Genomic DNA, 14290 nt, shown 5'->3' with positions numbered 1-14290 from the left:
CACAAGAGATTTGTTGCACGCAGCAAGGAAGTCAATACTGTTTTCCTAAATGTTTTAAATTGTCAGTATGTAGTGAGGGTGTCAGAAAATCTGTTTCAAATGATTACCTGGAACACAAAAGATAACCACAGGAAAAGTGTGCTGCCACTATACCCTCCCTTGCTCACAGCAGAGGCCATGAGTCACTCACGGCACACTTTCCTGCCAGGTCTGGACGTGGCCTCAGAATCGTCTCCAGACCCCTGCTAAAAATTCAGAGACAGCGGTGCAACAAAACTTGTGTGCGGTTCCTCACCTGAATGCCCTAATCTGTGTTCCAACTTATGTCAAAACTTTTTCAGGGGCGCCTGGGTGGCGCAGTCGGTTAAGCGTCCGACTTCAGCCAGGTCACGATCTCGCGGTCCGTGAGTTCGAGCCCCGCGTCAGGCTCTGGGCTGATGGCTCGGAGCCTGGAGCCTGTTTCCGATTCTGTGTCTCCCTCTCTCTCTGCCCCTCCCCCGTTCATGCTCTGTCTCTCTCTGTCCCAAAAATAAATAAAAAACGTTGAAAAAAAAAAAAAAAAATTTAAAAACTTTTTCAAACACTCTCCACTTTACAGAGGTGAGATTGGGTTCTATTTAGAAAAATTTTAAAAGCGGAAGAGTTGACTCAGCAACAATAAATATTCTTCTGGATGGATCCCGGACCTTATTGTGTGCTTCTGGGCCCTCCAGGTTTCCTTCTTGCCTCCCACCTCCAGTATTCACAAGGGTTCTTTCTACATGGAATTTGCCTTCTAGAAAGTGCTTTGGGTTCTCATCTTGATACATAAGCTAGTGACACAAGGTAAGTCACTTCCTCTCTCTGGTTCTTAATGGGAAATAATACCCATTATTACTTGTAAATAGAATATATGTGAAATGAGAAATAACCTATTAACCACTTCAGAAGGAATATCTAAAGATCAGATGAGACAATGTTTACAGAAAACCTTGTCAACCTTAAAGTGCTGGCCACCCCATTTGCAGCAATGTGGATGGAACTGGAGGGTATTATGCTAAGTGAAATAAGTCAGGCAGAGAAAGACAAATATCATATGTTTTCATTCATATGTGCATCCTAAGAAACTTAACAGAAGATCATGGCGGAGGAGAAGGGGGGAAAATAAAAGTTACAGAGAGGGAGGGAGGCAAACCATAAGAGACTCTTAAATATTGAGAACAAACTGAGGGTTGATGGGGGTGGGGAAGAGGGAAAAGTGGGTGATGGGCATTGAGGAGGGCACCTGTTGGGATGAGCACTGGGTGTAGTATGGAAACCAATTTGACAATAAATTATATTAAAAAAAACCAAAAGAAACAATAAAAAAAAAAAGTGCTGGCCACCTTTAGAGAAAGGTTCTGTTATTAGTAGACGTTAGAAACCATGTCGTATCCTCATTAACTCAAAGGAGAAACTCGTGCTTCTGCAATCAGCCCACAAGTGCTGGGCCCCCCATTCTTTGAGGGCCATATGCATGGATATGCGGAAAATCAGGAATCAGTCCCAAGGCCTTGCCCTGCTTCATCAAAGCACAGAGGTGTATGCCAAGTGGGAAGGAAGTGTGAAGGTACAGAAGACAAAGAAGATGTGGAATCAGCAAAGGATATGAAGCTTGAGGGCTGAAACAAAACAGGAAGTCAGGGTCTCAGCAGGGCTCAGCCACGTGATCAGCTGGGACACCAGTTCAGGAGCCAACTCCCTACTGTCGGGCGTGGTCTGCACCCCCTTGTGAATGGAGTTCAGGGTGCTCCCACAGGCCTTAGGCATGCTAGGCAGGGTGCCAGGTGCTGGAGAGATCATGCCTAGGACGACTCCGTGGTCGCAGAGCTCCCAGATTATAGTCCAGTAGGGGTGACATAAACTACAAAAATAATCATAAATAAGATACTTACATATTGGACACTAAGGAAGACAGTAATGTCAGAGGTGACACTGAAGCTGAAACTTAAAAGATGAGAAGGAGCATGCTGTGTAAAAAACCAGGGAGACTCCATCACCAAATATATATGCAGAATAGAATATCACTCAGCCTTAGACAAGAATGAAGTTCTGACACCTGCTACAACATGGATGAACCTTGAAGACATTATGCTGAGTGAATGAAGCCAGACATTAAAAGTCAAATATTGCATGATTCCTCTTCTATATGGTACCTAGAATACAAATTCACAGAGACAGAATGTACAACAGAGGTTACCAGGGGCTGGAGGGACACAGGAATGAGGAGTTATTGTTTAATGGGTACAGAGTTTCTGTCTGGGATAATGAAGACATTCTGGAAACAGATAACAGTGATGGTTACACAACATTGTGAATGTACTTAATGCCAATGAATTGTATATTTGTAAGTGGTGAAAATGGTAAATTTTATATTATGTGTATTTTATCACAGTAAAAAAAAAATTAAGATGGTTGGCAAGTATTTTAAGTAGCAGGAGATGCAGGTGTAAAGGCCCTGACATTGATAAAAGCTTGACATGTTGGTTGGAAGAGAATGATGGGAAATGTAACCTGTAGAGAAGTCAAAAAGGCCAAACCCTGTTGGTTTCAGAGGCCATGGTTAGGAGTTTGGATTTTATCTTGGAAGATAGACTCCCCCCACCCCCAGAACCCTCCAACTCATCGACCAACACTGCAAACCACTCCTCCCCGGACTCTTACACAGCAAGTAAACTACTCAAAGAGAAGAGCACAAATGTCATCTCTTTCCTGGAACCACCCTATCTCCCATCAGAACCCTTAGTGTTTATCCATCTTTTCACGTAATACTTAGGAGCTCACCCTTGCATCATAGTTCATGATATACCTGTCTTTTCTCTTCTCCCAGACCCCAGATTTCCTTAGTCACAAGGTCTACAGTTTATCTAGCATCAGACCCGGACTCTGGATTGTTGTTGATGATAACACAGTTGAAGTGATTCCCTCACTTTGCTTCTGGCTTGGTTGAATTTTAAAAGTTTAAGTTCTCTAAGCTGCCATGTACAACTTGCATCTTTTTTGAAAGTTAAACAAGTAATAATAAAATAATAGGCAATACAAACTAGAGATTGATTCTGTCTTCTCCAGAGAGCTGATGGAAATGTGGGACTGATGTTTCAGGAGCCCCAGATGCCCTGGCATGAGAAGCTGTCATCCTCGCTTCCAGGTCCCACCTCTGAGAGCTGTTCAGAGGGGAGTCTGGGCCTCGGAGTCCCCGCCACAGCAGCAGAACCTCCAGGGACACAGTAATTGGCAAACAATGTGATCCACCAACTGTACCTTCTCTGATGGGGAAGTCTGTTAAATTGGACACCAAAGCTGCATCTGTAACACACAGCGGCTCCCTTCCCAAGTACCTGTTCAAGTTCACAGTTTGCTAGTGTTTTCAGTGGAATTCCTAATTCCTCTGAGCTGACAATACAGTGCTGGCTGGCACATAGCCCAGAATCTGGAGCCCCAGAGAACATGAAAGATAAAGAAGAAGGGGTGTGCTCAGAAAAGCAGGCACAGCCTCGAGAAGCTGGTGGCCATGTGGTGACACGGGGGAGGAAGAAGGTGTCAGCAGGCAGACGGAGCAGTTATTAGAGGAGGTAAAAACGGAGTGAAGATCTTTTAAATAACAGTTCTTTGGGGAATGTAACAAGTATTCTCCTCTAAATTAACTTTCTCCATCCTCAGTCCAGTAATCCAGACGACTAGTAGTTCTCAAAGCCACACTAACTCTTTTATTAGGGTTTTCCTATATAAATCCTCAGAGAGTTCTTTGATATGCATTATGGCACATTTTAATCTAAATTCTGCATTTTAATTGATCCACTGAAAGATAATGTTAGAACTATAACGTACTTTTAGAATTTCTTAACCCCCAGTATGATCATTATTAAAATATGTGTAGAGCCTGAATCGCAGATCAGAACAGCACAAGAATTAACTTAGCCAAGCACTTCACTGAGATTTTCTAGCTATGCAGTAAAGTCAATGAAAAGTTTTCTTTTTTCCAAAATGGAAACAGCTTTGTTACTTTGTCTAATATGTTCAAAATTCTTTCCATAAAGAATATCAAATATGAAAATCATCCAGGATCCCCTCCAGTGGAAGTTACTGCTGTTAATATTTTGCTGTACACCCTTCTAAGCTTTTGTAAGCATATATGTACATATGAACTCTTTCAAAACTAAGATCATGTTACACATATAGTTGATAACTCAGTAATATACTATTAAGACTAAACTATGTTAATAAATATTATTTTCTAATTTAGTTTTTACTGGCTACATAATATTCCATTTCATGTATATGCCATGATTTATTTAACCAATCTCCTATTGATAGACATCTGCAGTTGTTTCCAATATTTCACTTATAAACAATTGTAACTATAGAAAATTATAAATAAGATTGCTTTACACTTCTCTCTACAAATAAGCTTGAAAATCTGGATAAAATAAATGATTTTCTAGGAATACATAAATTAAGAAACTTAGACCAATAAGTATAGGATTTTTTAATAGCCCCAGGGCTACCTCTCCAAAAAAGCCATAACCAGGTAATTTTCGAGTGAAATTTTCCAAATCTTTAAAAATTCTATTTATAGTAGTCCAAAGAATAAAGAAAGAAATTCTCTCAAATTCTCTTTTTAAAATTAAGAATAACACTGACACCCAACCCAACAAAGATGGCACAGAAAAAGAAAATAAGCCAGTCTCACTTCTGAGTATCAACAGAAAAATTCTAAATGAAATTTAGCAGGAGTGCCTGGATGGCTCAGTTGGTTGAGTGTCAGACTCTTGATTTTGGCTCAGGTCATGATCTCATGGTTTGTGGGTTTGAGCTCCATGTCGGGCTCTGCACTGAGAGCATGGAGCCTGCCTGGGATTCTCTGTCTCTCTGTCTCTGTCTCTGTCTCTGTCTCTCTCTTTCATTCTCTCTCTCTCCCTCTGCCCCTCCCCCTTTCTCTCTAAAATAAAAATGCTTTTTTTTAATTTAGCAACTATAATCCAGATGAAAAGAATAAAAAACCAAAGACCCAGAAGAATCCATTCCAGATACTACAATATATTATCAGGAAATCTAATAATATAATTATAGGTTAGACATGACTTGTTTAAAGCAAAAACATTCATGATCACCTTAACACCTGTCTAGAAGACATGATAAAAAATAACTCATTTCTGATTCTTTTAAGCCCTAGTAAAGTTGGGATAGGTGCTTCCTTAAGATTATGTTATGCCAAAAACTAGCATAATTGTAATAAATGAAAAGAGAGAAAGCCAAAAGGAAGAAACAAACCAAAAGCCACCAACATCATGAAAACAGAAGCAGTACCCCAGCATGATTAAGAATACAACCTTTGGAACCAGAATTCCTGAGTTCAAGTTCAGTTCTATCACTAGCTGCATGACCTTGACCTTGAACTGATAACTTCACTTTTCCAAGCCTCACTTTTCTCACCTGTAAAATGGGATAATAACAGTACATCCTCATAGGGTTACTGTAAGGATTGAATGAATCAACATATATACAGTGCTTAGAAGAGCACTTGGCACATAGCACTGGATCGGTGTGCATAAGAATATAAGTAGATACCCATAACATCAAAAAGCTAAGGTCATAAAAAACTAAAACCAAAGCCATGAAAGTCATGAATAAGAAATGAATATTCAAAGTCAACATTACTATTTAAATTTTTGTTCTGAAAATACTAGCCTGTGGTCAATCAAGAGAAACAGAACTTTCATAAACATAGAAAAGTAAAAGGTGCCTGGGTGGCTCAGTCGGTTAAGCATCCAACTCCTGGTTTCAGCTCACGTCATGATCAAATGTTTCATGGGTTTGAGCCCCATGTCAGGCTCTGCGCTGACAGTGTGGAGCCTGCTTGAGGTTCCCTCTCTCCCTCTCTCTGACCCTCCCCCACTCACACTGTCTCTGTCTCTCTCTAATAAAATTTAAAAAATAAAACTTAAAAAAAAAGATGGAATTATCATTATTTGCAGATGATAACTATTCCAGAAAATACCAAGAGAATCAACTGTAAACCTATTACAAACAACAGGGATTTACTGGATCTATTTAATTCATTCACTACCCTAAAGAGAAATTTAGAAAGAAATATGAAAACAATCTCAAAATGATACAATCTGGGAACCTGGACCTTTTGAAAACTCACCTTGGCAATTTAATTTTGGGGACTCCCACGTGCCCAAGGCTGTGCAGCTTGAAACTGTATCTTCCAGGCCACTGAAAAATCCTTCTTTGCAAGCATAACGAACCTGGCTGCCAAGCCTAGAAGTATAATTTCCTACGATATAGCCATCTGGGACCTCAGGAGGGGTGCCACAGTCTATTTCTGAAAATAAATTAATGTCAAATTCATTACTATGTGAATATAAATTTTCAAAATCCATCATCTCCCTCCACCTCTGCCCCATCATCCCCCTCCCTCCACACACACCTGAGTCATATTTTACAGACTGATTAATTTCCATTTGACTTCTGGGCACGTTTCCAATGATTGTCTCTATTCAGCCTTCTGGCCTTCCATAGGTAATAGCATCCATACATGCATAAAGCTGATGGAATTTGGCAGTCAGCCTTCACTAATTCACCCTAAAGAGAAGCCTAGCCCAACAAAGTAAAAAATTTAAATTGCAAAATACCTAAAGATATATATGGCTTTGGAATTTCCAGAGTCAATTTTCTTCTACTGGTCCTTACCAGATCAGCTATATTTACTACCTAAAATCATGTTTAATAGCATAATTTCTATTTACTGCTAAAAATCCCTAAAAATTGTAGCTTTTTTAAAAATGTAAGATAGCCCCCTTCTACCCTGTATCATTGGCTTTATTTCATAGGTTGTACAGCTGTGCCAAGGAATAGATAATCTCCACTCACATCCCCAACACAGACCCCAACCCCAACCCCAAAGACACAGGCTCAGCTCAGGAGAAAGTCATCTGAGAACAGAATCTCGCCCTCAGAAGCTTCCTTCTTTGGCAGAAACCCACCTGTGCATGACGTGGCGTCTCTGGTCGGGTGGAAAGGCTCAGGCCCATTCTTTGCCAAGTACCCATCCATACAGTAGCATTCGAAACTTCCATAAGTGTTCACACACCGTCCTCCTTGTCTGCACAGGCCGGAAACCTCACACTCATCTATGTCTTGAGACCCAAATATAAGAAGGGAGAGAAAAACAGAAAAAGGAAAAAACAGGGGCAGGGGGCATTGTTGTGACTGCCATTTCTCATATTCTCAATCTACCCTTACAAAAATGGATGCATTTGTCTACAATGGTATCATTGATTTTATTTTATTCTTCAAAGGTTCTTTTCATATGTCCTTTACACCGACAGTACTAAAAGGTGTTCCATAAATGCTTGTCGATGTGTTCTGGAAATACACTAAAACCAACCACCATCACCAACTCTCTGACACCAACAAAAGGAACCCAAAAAAAGCATGCTGAAAGAAATCCAATTACTACAAAATAAGGATGGCCTCTACCTCATACTAAAATACCTGGAGTAGAACTCCAAATATAAAACAATTTAAACCAGAGTGAAAAATGCTTTCCAGCTCATGAGCATAGGATGGTGAGGCAGGTCGTCAGAGGAAAATTCAGAAAGGTCTCACCAATTTTACCAAGATTCCAAGAGCTTAAAACAGGCTTCAAGAGGAAAAAGACATGCCCCTTGGCAGACGATTCTCCTCTTGACTGCCAGAAGTATCAGGTATAGAGGTAAAAACCACATGGTAATTCAGACACTGAAGAGGAAACCTCTCTGCCAGCTGGCAGTTTTTTCCCCAAGAAATGGCTTAGGAAAACAAAACTAAAAACTTTAGGAATTCCATCAGACACATGTACACACACACACACACACACACACACTCACACTCCTATTTCACCCAGAGGAAAAAAATACCTTAAGTGAAATGGGACTTTTCCCAGGACACTTGTAAGAACCCAGGTGGGGGTGGGGACCAAGGGAATAGCAGGACTGAAGAAAACCTGGTTCTTAACCATCTCTGGGATTTTAAAGGCCAGTAATTTTGAAAGGGCCACTATAAAGTGGCCAATATTCTATTTTGCCAGATAAAGAGTTGTTTTGTTTTGTTTTCCAAAAACTACTAAAGCCATAATTTCATAAAAGAAGGAAGAAAGTAATATCAGAACCCTTTAAAATTTGTTTAATTATGACTTTATTAAAATTCACTATATTCTCCCTTTTGTTTGGTTTTTGGTCTTGGACCAATGAACTCCTCATCACTCGCTGATCATTGTTTGAGAGCCAGAAATTCATTTAATTGCTGAAAGAGTCCATACAAGCTACCAATTCTGATCAGCCTATATCTTTAATGTATCAGACTTACGGGAAAATCTGGAAGACTGTCTCCAAAGATGGCGGCCATTCCCCTCTCTTTCTTGGGGATTCAACAGTGGAATCCATTTCCCCTCCCCTTGGGTTGGTCTTGAGACTTGTTTTGGACAATAGAATGCAGAAGTTAACGCTATGCCTGCTCTGAAACTAACAGTAGAGACAAGTGACAGCTTCCTCTTTCCATCTGTTGGAATCCAGTGGCCATGCTGTAAGGAAATCCAAGCCATCATGCTTAGGAGAGAGGCCAGAGGATGCCCTACAAATGAGATACCATGTGAAGAGAGAGGCCACATGGAAATCTAAGGTGGCCTGATAGTCAGCATCAAGCCCCTAGAATGTGAGAGAAGCCCTCTATTAACTACCAGCCCAGTCCAGCCACCAGCTGAACGTTTCCACATGAGTGACAGAACCACCCAGCCATGGAATTGTGAGTAATAATAAATTGTTGTTTCAAGCCATTAAAAGGAAGTGTGGGGAGAGGAGATGGAGAGTACAAATCACGCAGTAATAGATGACCAAAACACTCTTCACATATGAAGAGATACAGAAGATTAATGAAGATACTATAATCAGGGTGCCTGGCTGGCTCAGTTGTAACAGCATGTGACTCTTGACCTCAGGGTTGTGAGTTCAAGTCCCATGTTACATGCAGAGATTACTTAAAAATAAAATCTTAAAAAAAAAAAAGGAGGGGTGCCTGGGTAGCTCAGTCAGTTGAGCATCTGACTCTTGATTTCAGCTCAGGTCGTGATCCCAGGGTTGTGGGATCAAGCCTCATGTGTGGCTCTGCACTGAGCATAGAGCCTGCTTGGGATTCTCTTTCTCTGCCTCTACCCCTTTCCCCAACTCATGATCTCTTTGTCTCTCTAAAAAAAAAAAAAAAGATACCACAATCAATGAAAAAAGAGGGGAGCTTCTGGAAAAAAAATGAGATCTTAGAAATTAAAAACAAAATATGAATGCCAAAAATAAAAACCCAATAGAGGCATTGAATAACAGGTTAATCACTGCTGAGAAATAAACTTGCAAATTCCAACTTGAAGAATTCTCCAAAAACACAGAAAAATAGATTATAACGGGGGTGCCTGGGTGGCTCAGTTGATTAAGCATCTGACTTAAGCTCAGGTCATGATATTGCAGTTCACGAGTTCAAGCCCTGCATTGGGCTCTGTGCTGACAGCTCAGAGCCTGGAGCCTGCTAAGGATTCTGTGTCTCCCTCTCTCTCTCCACGCCGCCTCCTCCTTCTCTCTCTCTCTCTCTCTCTCTCTCTCTCTCTCTCTCTCAAAAATAAAAATAAAAACATTTTTTAAAGAAAGAAAGAAAAAGAAATTATATGAGACAGTAGCTATAGGACAATAAATAAGGACAGATCCAAAATATTCAGTATCCATTTAAGAGGAATTGTGGAAGGGAATGGTGCTGATGTATAAGAATTAATATCAAAGGAAAAATTTCCTCTGCTTAAGTATTCACATCCAAACAGCCTTTTGAGGTGACAGGCATGAATGTTGAAAACAAAAGTCATTCTGAATTTCATGGAATAAAAGAAAAATCTATAAAGGAAGAGAGAAAGGAATGGTAATCTATGAGGAAAAGAAAACAATCTGACCTAGGACTTCTTATCTGAAAACCAGATAATAATAGAGTAATATTTATAGAATTCTAAGGAAAAGGGAACAAGACATTATACTATATTTAAGCCAAGGAGTGACATTTCAGAACATGAAGGATCTCAGAAATTATACTATTGGCATTTCTTTTCTGAAAAAGACTTTGAAAAGTATTCAAGCCAGTGAAAAACATCAGAATAAATACTGTGAAGAAAGGGGAAAACATAATTAAAAAAACAAACAACTTCTATCAACAAAGAGTGGTAAGAAATGAAACCAGTGAAAACTCAGTTAATTGTTGATAACAGAATCATGGAATTTGGGGTAATAGTTACCAAAGGATTCTTAAAATGTAAATAGTATGAAATAAAATCAATCTCAATCCATCACAAACTTTAGAGATGATTTCAACACTCCAGGATCCAGCATGTGTTCCTAGAATTGGAGCTATCGTTTTAGCTTATCAAGATCTTGTATTCCAAGTAGGAGTATGTTTGTAAAATGCATACATATACCTTTGACACAGAAATCATCTTCCAGCCTGCCCACCTACCCCAGACTCCTCAAAAGACAGAGAGTGAGAATAAATGGATTTTTCAGTAGACTTCTAAAAATCGGCAGTACAAGTACTACAGGGCAAAAATGTGGCTAAGTAGTGAGGGTATGGAAAAGACTTAAGAGTTTCTACATACTAATCAATTCTGTATGAGTCACTACGGTCATTAATCAGTTTGCTTTGTGTACAGTCATTCAACAGCCTAATAACAATGATTGTTATAATGAATGCTAATAGCAATGACCTCTGCATATCAACTTGCACATGCCAGGTACTGTTCTAAACACTTCATTATTTATTACTAATTATTTTTCATCTTACTTAATCCTTACAATGGACGCTATTAGTATCCCCACTTTACAGATGAGGTAAGTGAAGCATAGAGTGGGTAAGTAACTGGACTGAAGTCACACAGGTTAAGGAGTCAAAACACTAGAGTTTGAAACCAGGTGTCTGGCTCCAGGACTGTACTAGCCACACTGTGTCTCCCATTGCAATTGGTTTGTACCATTATCCAATCAATAATTCTATCTTGTCCACAGACATTGTCAAAGATATCAGCTGCCTTAATGAAGTCCACAAGTATCTACCATCGGTCCCTGAAATTAGTTTGATATGATTTTGACTCTTAATGACCTCTTAATGTTCACAAACCATCCCTTTTCTAATCCACTCTAGAATCTTAGCTGGATAAACATGTTAAGCTCATTAGAATAATTTCTCCATGTAGAAACAGGAACCCTCTTGCACTGTTGGTGGGAATGCAAACGGGTGGAGCCACTCTGGAAAACGGTGTGGAGGTTCCTCAAAAAATTAAAAATAGACCTACCCTATGACCCAGCAATAGCACTGCTAGGAATTTACCCAAGGGATACAGGAGTACTGATGCATAGGGGCACTTGTACCCCAATGTTTACAGCAGCACTCTCAACAATAGCCAAATTATGGAAAGAGCCTACATGTCCATCAACTGATGAATGGATAAAGAAGTTGTGGCTTATATATACAATGGAATACTATGAGGGTTGGCAATGAGAAAGAATGAGAAAGAATGAAATATGGCCTTTTGTAGCAATGTGGATGGAACTGGAGAGTGTTATGCTAAGTGAAGTAAGTCATACAGAGAAAGACAGATACCGTATGTTTTCACTCTTATGTGGATCCTGAGAAACTTAACAGAAGACCATGGGGGAGGGGAAGGGGGAAAAAAAGTTAGAGAGGGAGGGAGGCAAACCATAAGAGACTCTTGAAAACTGAGAATAAACTGAGGGTTGATGGGGGTGGGAGGGAGGGGAAAGTGGGTGATGGGCACTGAGGAGGGCACCTGTTGGGATGAGCACTGGGTGTTATATGGAAACCAATTTGACAATAAATTTCATATTAAAAAAATAAATAAAAATAAAATAAAGAATAATTTCTCCATGTGGTGGATTCCATGGGCCTCCAAGGTTATACCATGTTTGCTTGTGAAGAAAAAACATTCTGAGCAAGTGAGCAACCTTATCAACGTACTTAACTAATCAAGGGAGGAAATTTTTCCTTGTCCCATTGTATATACAGGATTATTTAACTTCATCCACAGCCAGGACAATTCCTTGCCAGAAAGTAGCAAAACTAAGCAGGACAAACTGACCTGGTCCTAGGGCCCTGGCATTCTATATTTAATCCTTTCAACCAATAGCCTGTGTTCAAAAGTCAGACTCAGGTTTGAGAACTGATCTTGCTACTTACTAGATGGACTAAGGTCTGTTCCTTAACCATTCTAAACACTTTTGTAAAATGAAGCTAATTAGTTCCTCAGTACGTGTGAGCTAACGTATGAATGGGCCTTGCCTTTCTACTGACTCAGTTCTCCCTGGAGCATAAGCCACCCCGTCAGAACCCTCACCAAACCCTGAATGTGACCATGAGCAATGCTCACACACACATATACACACTCTCATGGGTTTCTTGGCTGCGGTCTGAGGAGTGGCCACATGGCTTGTTCCACTAGATTTGAATGCTCTAAAACAGAATCAAAAGATCCATCTGGAGGGCCCTTAGGTAGAAAAGGAGTATCATAGAGGCAAGACTTTAGCTTTGGCAAGAGTGCCAGAGAGGCAAGTCTGTGAATCCCCCATTAAACACAAGCTCTGGGGCACTTGGGTGGCTCAGTCGCTTAAGCATCCAACTTTGGCTCAGGTCATGATTTCACACTGCGTGAGTTTGAGCCCTGCATTGGGCTCTGTGCTAATAGCTTGAAGCCTGGAGTCTGCTTCAGATTCTGTGTCTCCCTCTCTCTCTGCTCTTCCCGTGCTCGTTCTCTTTCTCTCTCTCTCTCTTTCTCTCTCAAAAATTAAAAAAAAAAACACACAAAAAAAAAAAAAACACACAAGCCTTTGCCTGCAGAAGCCTTTAAAATCTGAAGACTTAGAATGAACTCCATGAGGAAAAATGCACTGAAGAACTTTCACATTCATGAAATGCTCTCACAGCCTGCTTTTCTCCACATCAACAACTAACAACTAGTTCCTTCCAACTCCATGAAGGTAAGACAAAAATTACTTCCCCACATCCTGGAAAGTAATTGTTTTCTTCCTGCCATTTTCCCTCCTCAAATGTGAAGTTCAGCTCAAAGCCTACATCTTAAAAAACCATGTTTAGAGAGACACAAATACTCATGTAAAACCAAGATTATTAAGGGTGCCTGGGTGACTCAATTGGTTAAGCATCTGACTCTTGATTTTGGCTCAGGTCACGATCTCGCGGTTTGTGAGTTCGAGCCCCACCTTGGGCTTTGCACTTGACGGTGCAGAGACTGCTTGGGATTCTCTTTCTCTCCTCTCTCCCTGCGATTCCCCCTACTTGTGCATGCATTTTCCCCTCTCTCTCAAAATAAATAAACTTGAAAAAAAATTTTAATGGAAAAAAAGAGCTGTTGCCTCTGAGTTAATATTAGATGACTTTTTTCTTTCTCCTTTATGTTTTTATATAACTGCTTGACTATTCTACATGAATATGTGATTTTTTTAATAAATGGAAAAAAACAAAACTATATTCCTCTTTTTTTTAAAGCTATATTCCTTCTTATGGGGAAAAACATACTGGCTTATCCTTTTTTTTTTTTTTTAATTTTAGAGAGTATGAGCAGGGGAGAGGGACAGAGAGAGGGGGAGAGAAAGAGAGAAAGAGAGAGAGAGAGAGAGAGAGAGAGAGAGAGAGAGAGAGAGAGAATGAATCTTAAGCAGGCTCCATGGCCAGCATAGAGCCCAACATGGGGCTTGATCCCATGACCCTGGGATCATGACCTGGGATCATGACCTGAGCCAAAATCAAGAGTTGGACGCTCAACTAACTGAGCCAGCAAGTTGCCCCTGCTCTGTCTTGTTTTAGGAGAAACAATCACTACAATCAAAACTAAATTCACCTCTACTCTCTTCCAGAGTTCCATCCTAGGGTAACAGCTCCATCCTTCTTGACACAACTTTTGTTAATGTAATAGCTGAATAAATGAAGAACCATTTCCAACATCATGCTCAGAGAGGCACTGATCATGAACAAACAGCCTGAACTCAAAGGGCTACCCATTTCCTTCACAATCTTGCCAATATCAATAGTTTGCTTAGGAAAACCTACTTTATAGATGCTCCAAAGCTCCTGTCCCAATTACTCCTCCCAAAAACTTTAAACGAGTGGAGCAAAAAAGAACCATGTGTGCATATTTTACTACATTCAACAGGGCCTTGGGAAAGGACATGGGATACCC

At 40.2% G+C, this 14290-nt stretch overlaps 1 protein-coding gene across 29 annotated transcripts in view; it reads right to left on the bottom strand.

The window, feature by feature from the left end:
* The window catches only part of SUSD1 (sushi domain containing 1), a 305056-nt gene that overhangs the window by 255561 nt on the left and 35205 nt on the right, over nucleotides 1–14290 (bottom strand). For 28 of the 29 annotated variants that reach the window (XR_009251485.1, XR_009251480.1, XR_009251484.1 and 25 more), the window contains 2 exons: nucleotides 7008–7160; nucleotides 6167–6346 (listed from right to left, as the gene is read on the bottom strand). The exons of the other annotated variant lie outside the window; for it this stretch is intronic. Coding sequence is in view for 18 of the 28 variants with exons in the window: in XM_058694526.1 (XP_058550509.1) it covers nucleotides 6167–6346; nucleotides 7008–7160 (333 nt within the window). In the remaining 10 variants the exon portion in view is untranslated. The remainder of the gene's footprint in view (nucleotides 1–6166; nucleotides 6347–7007; nucleotides 7161–14290) is intronic. 29 annotated transcript variants of the gene reach the window in all.

Source organism: Neofelis nebulosa, chromosome 12 (assembly GCF_028018385.1).
Source record: "Neofelis nebulosa isolate mNeoNeb1 chromosome 12, mNeoNeb1.pri, whole genome shotgun sequence".
Lineage (NCBI taxonomy): Eukaryota > Metazoa > Chordata > Mammalia > Carnivora > Felidae > Neofelis > Neofelis nebulosa.
This window is presented reverse-complemented; position numbering and strand designations above follow the sequence as displayed.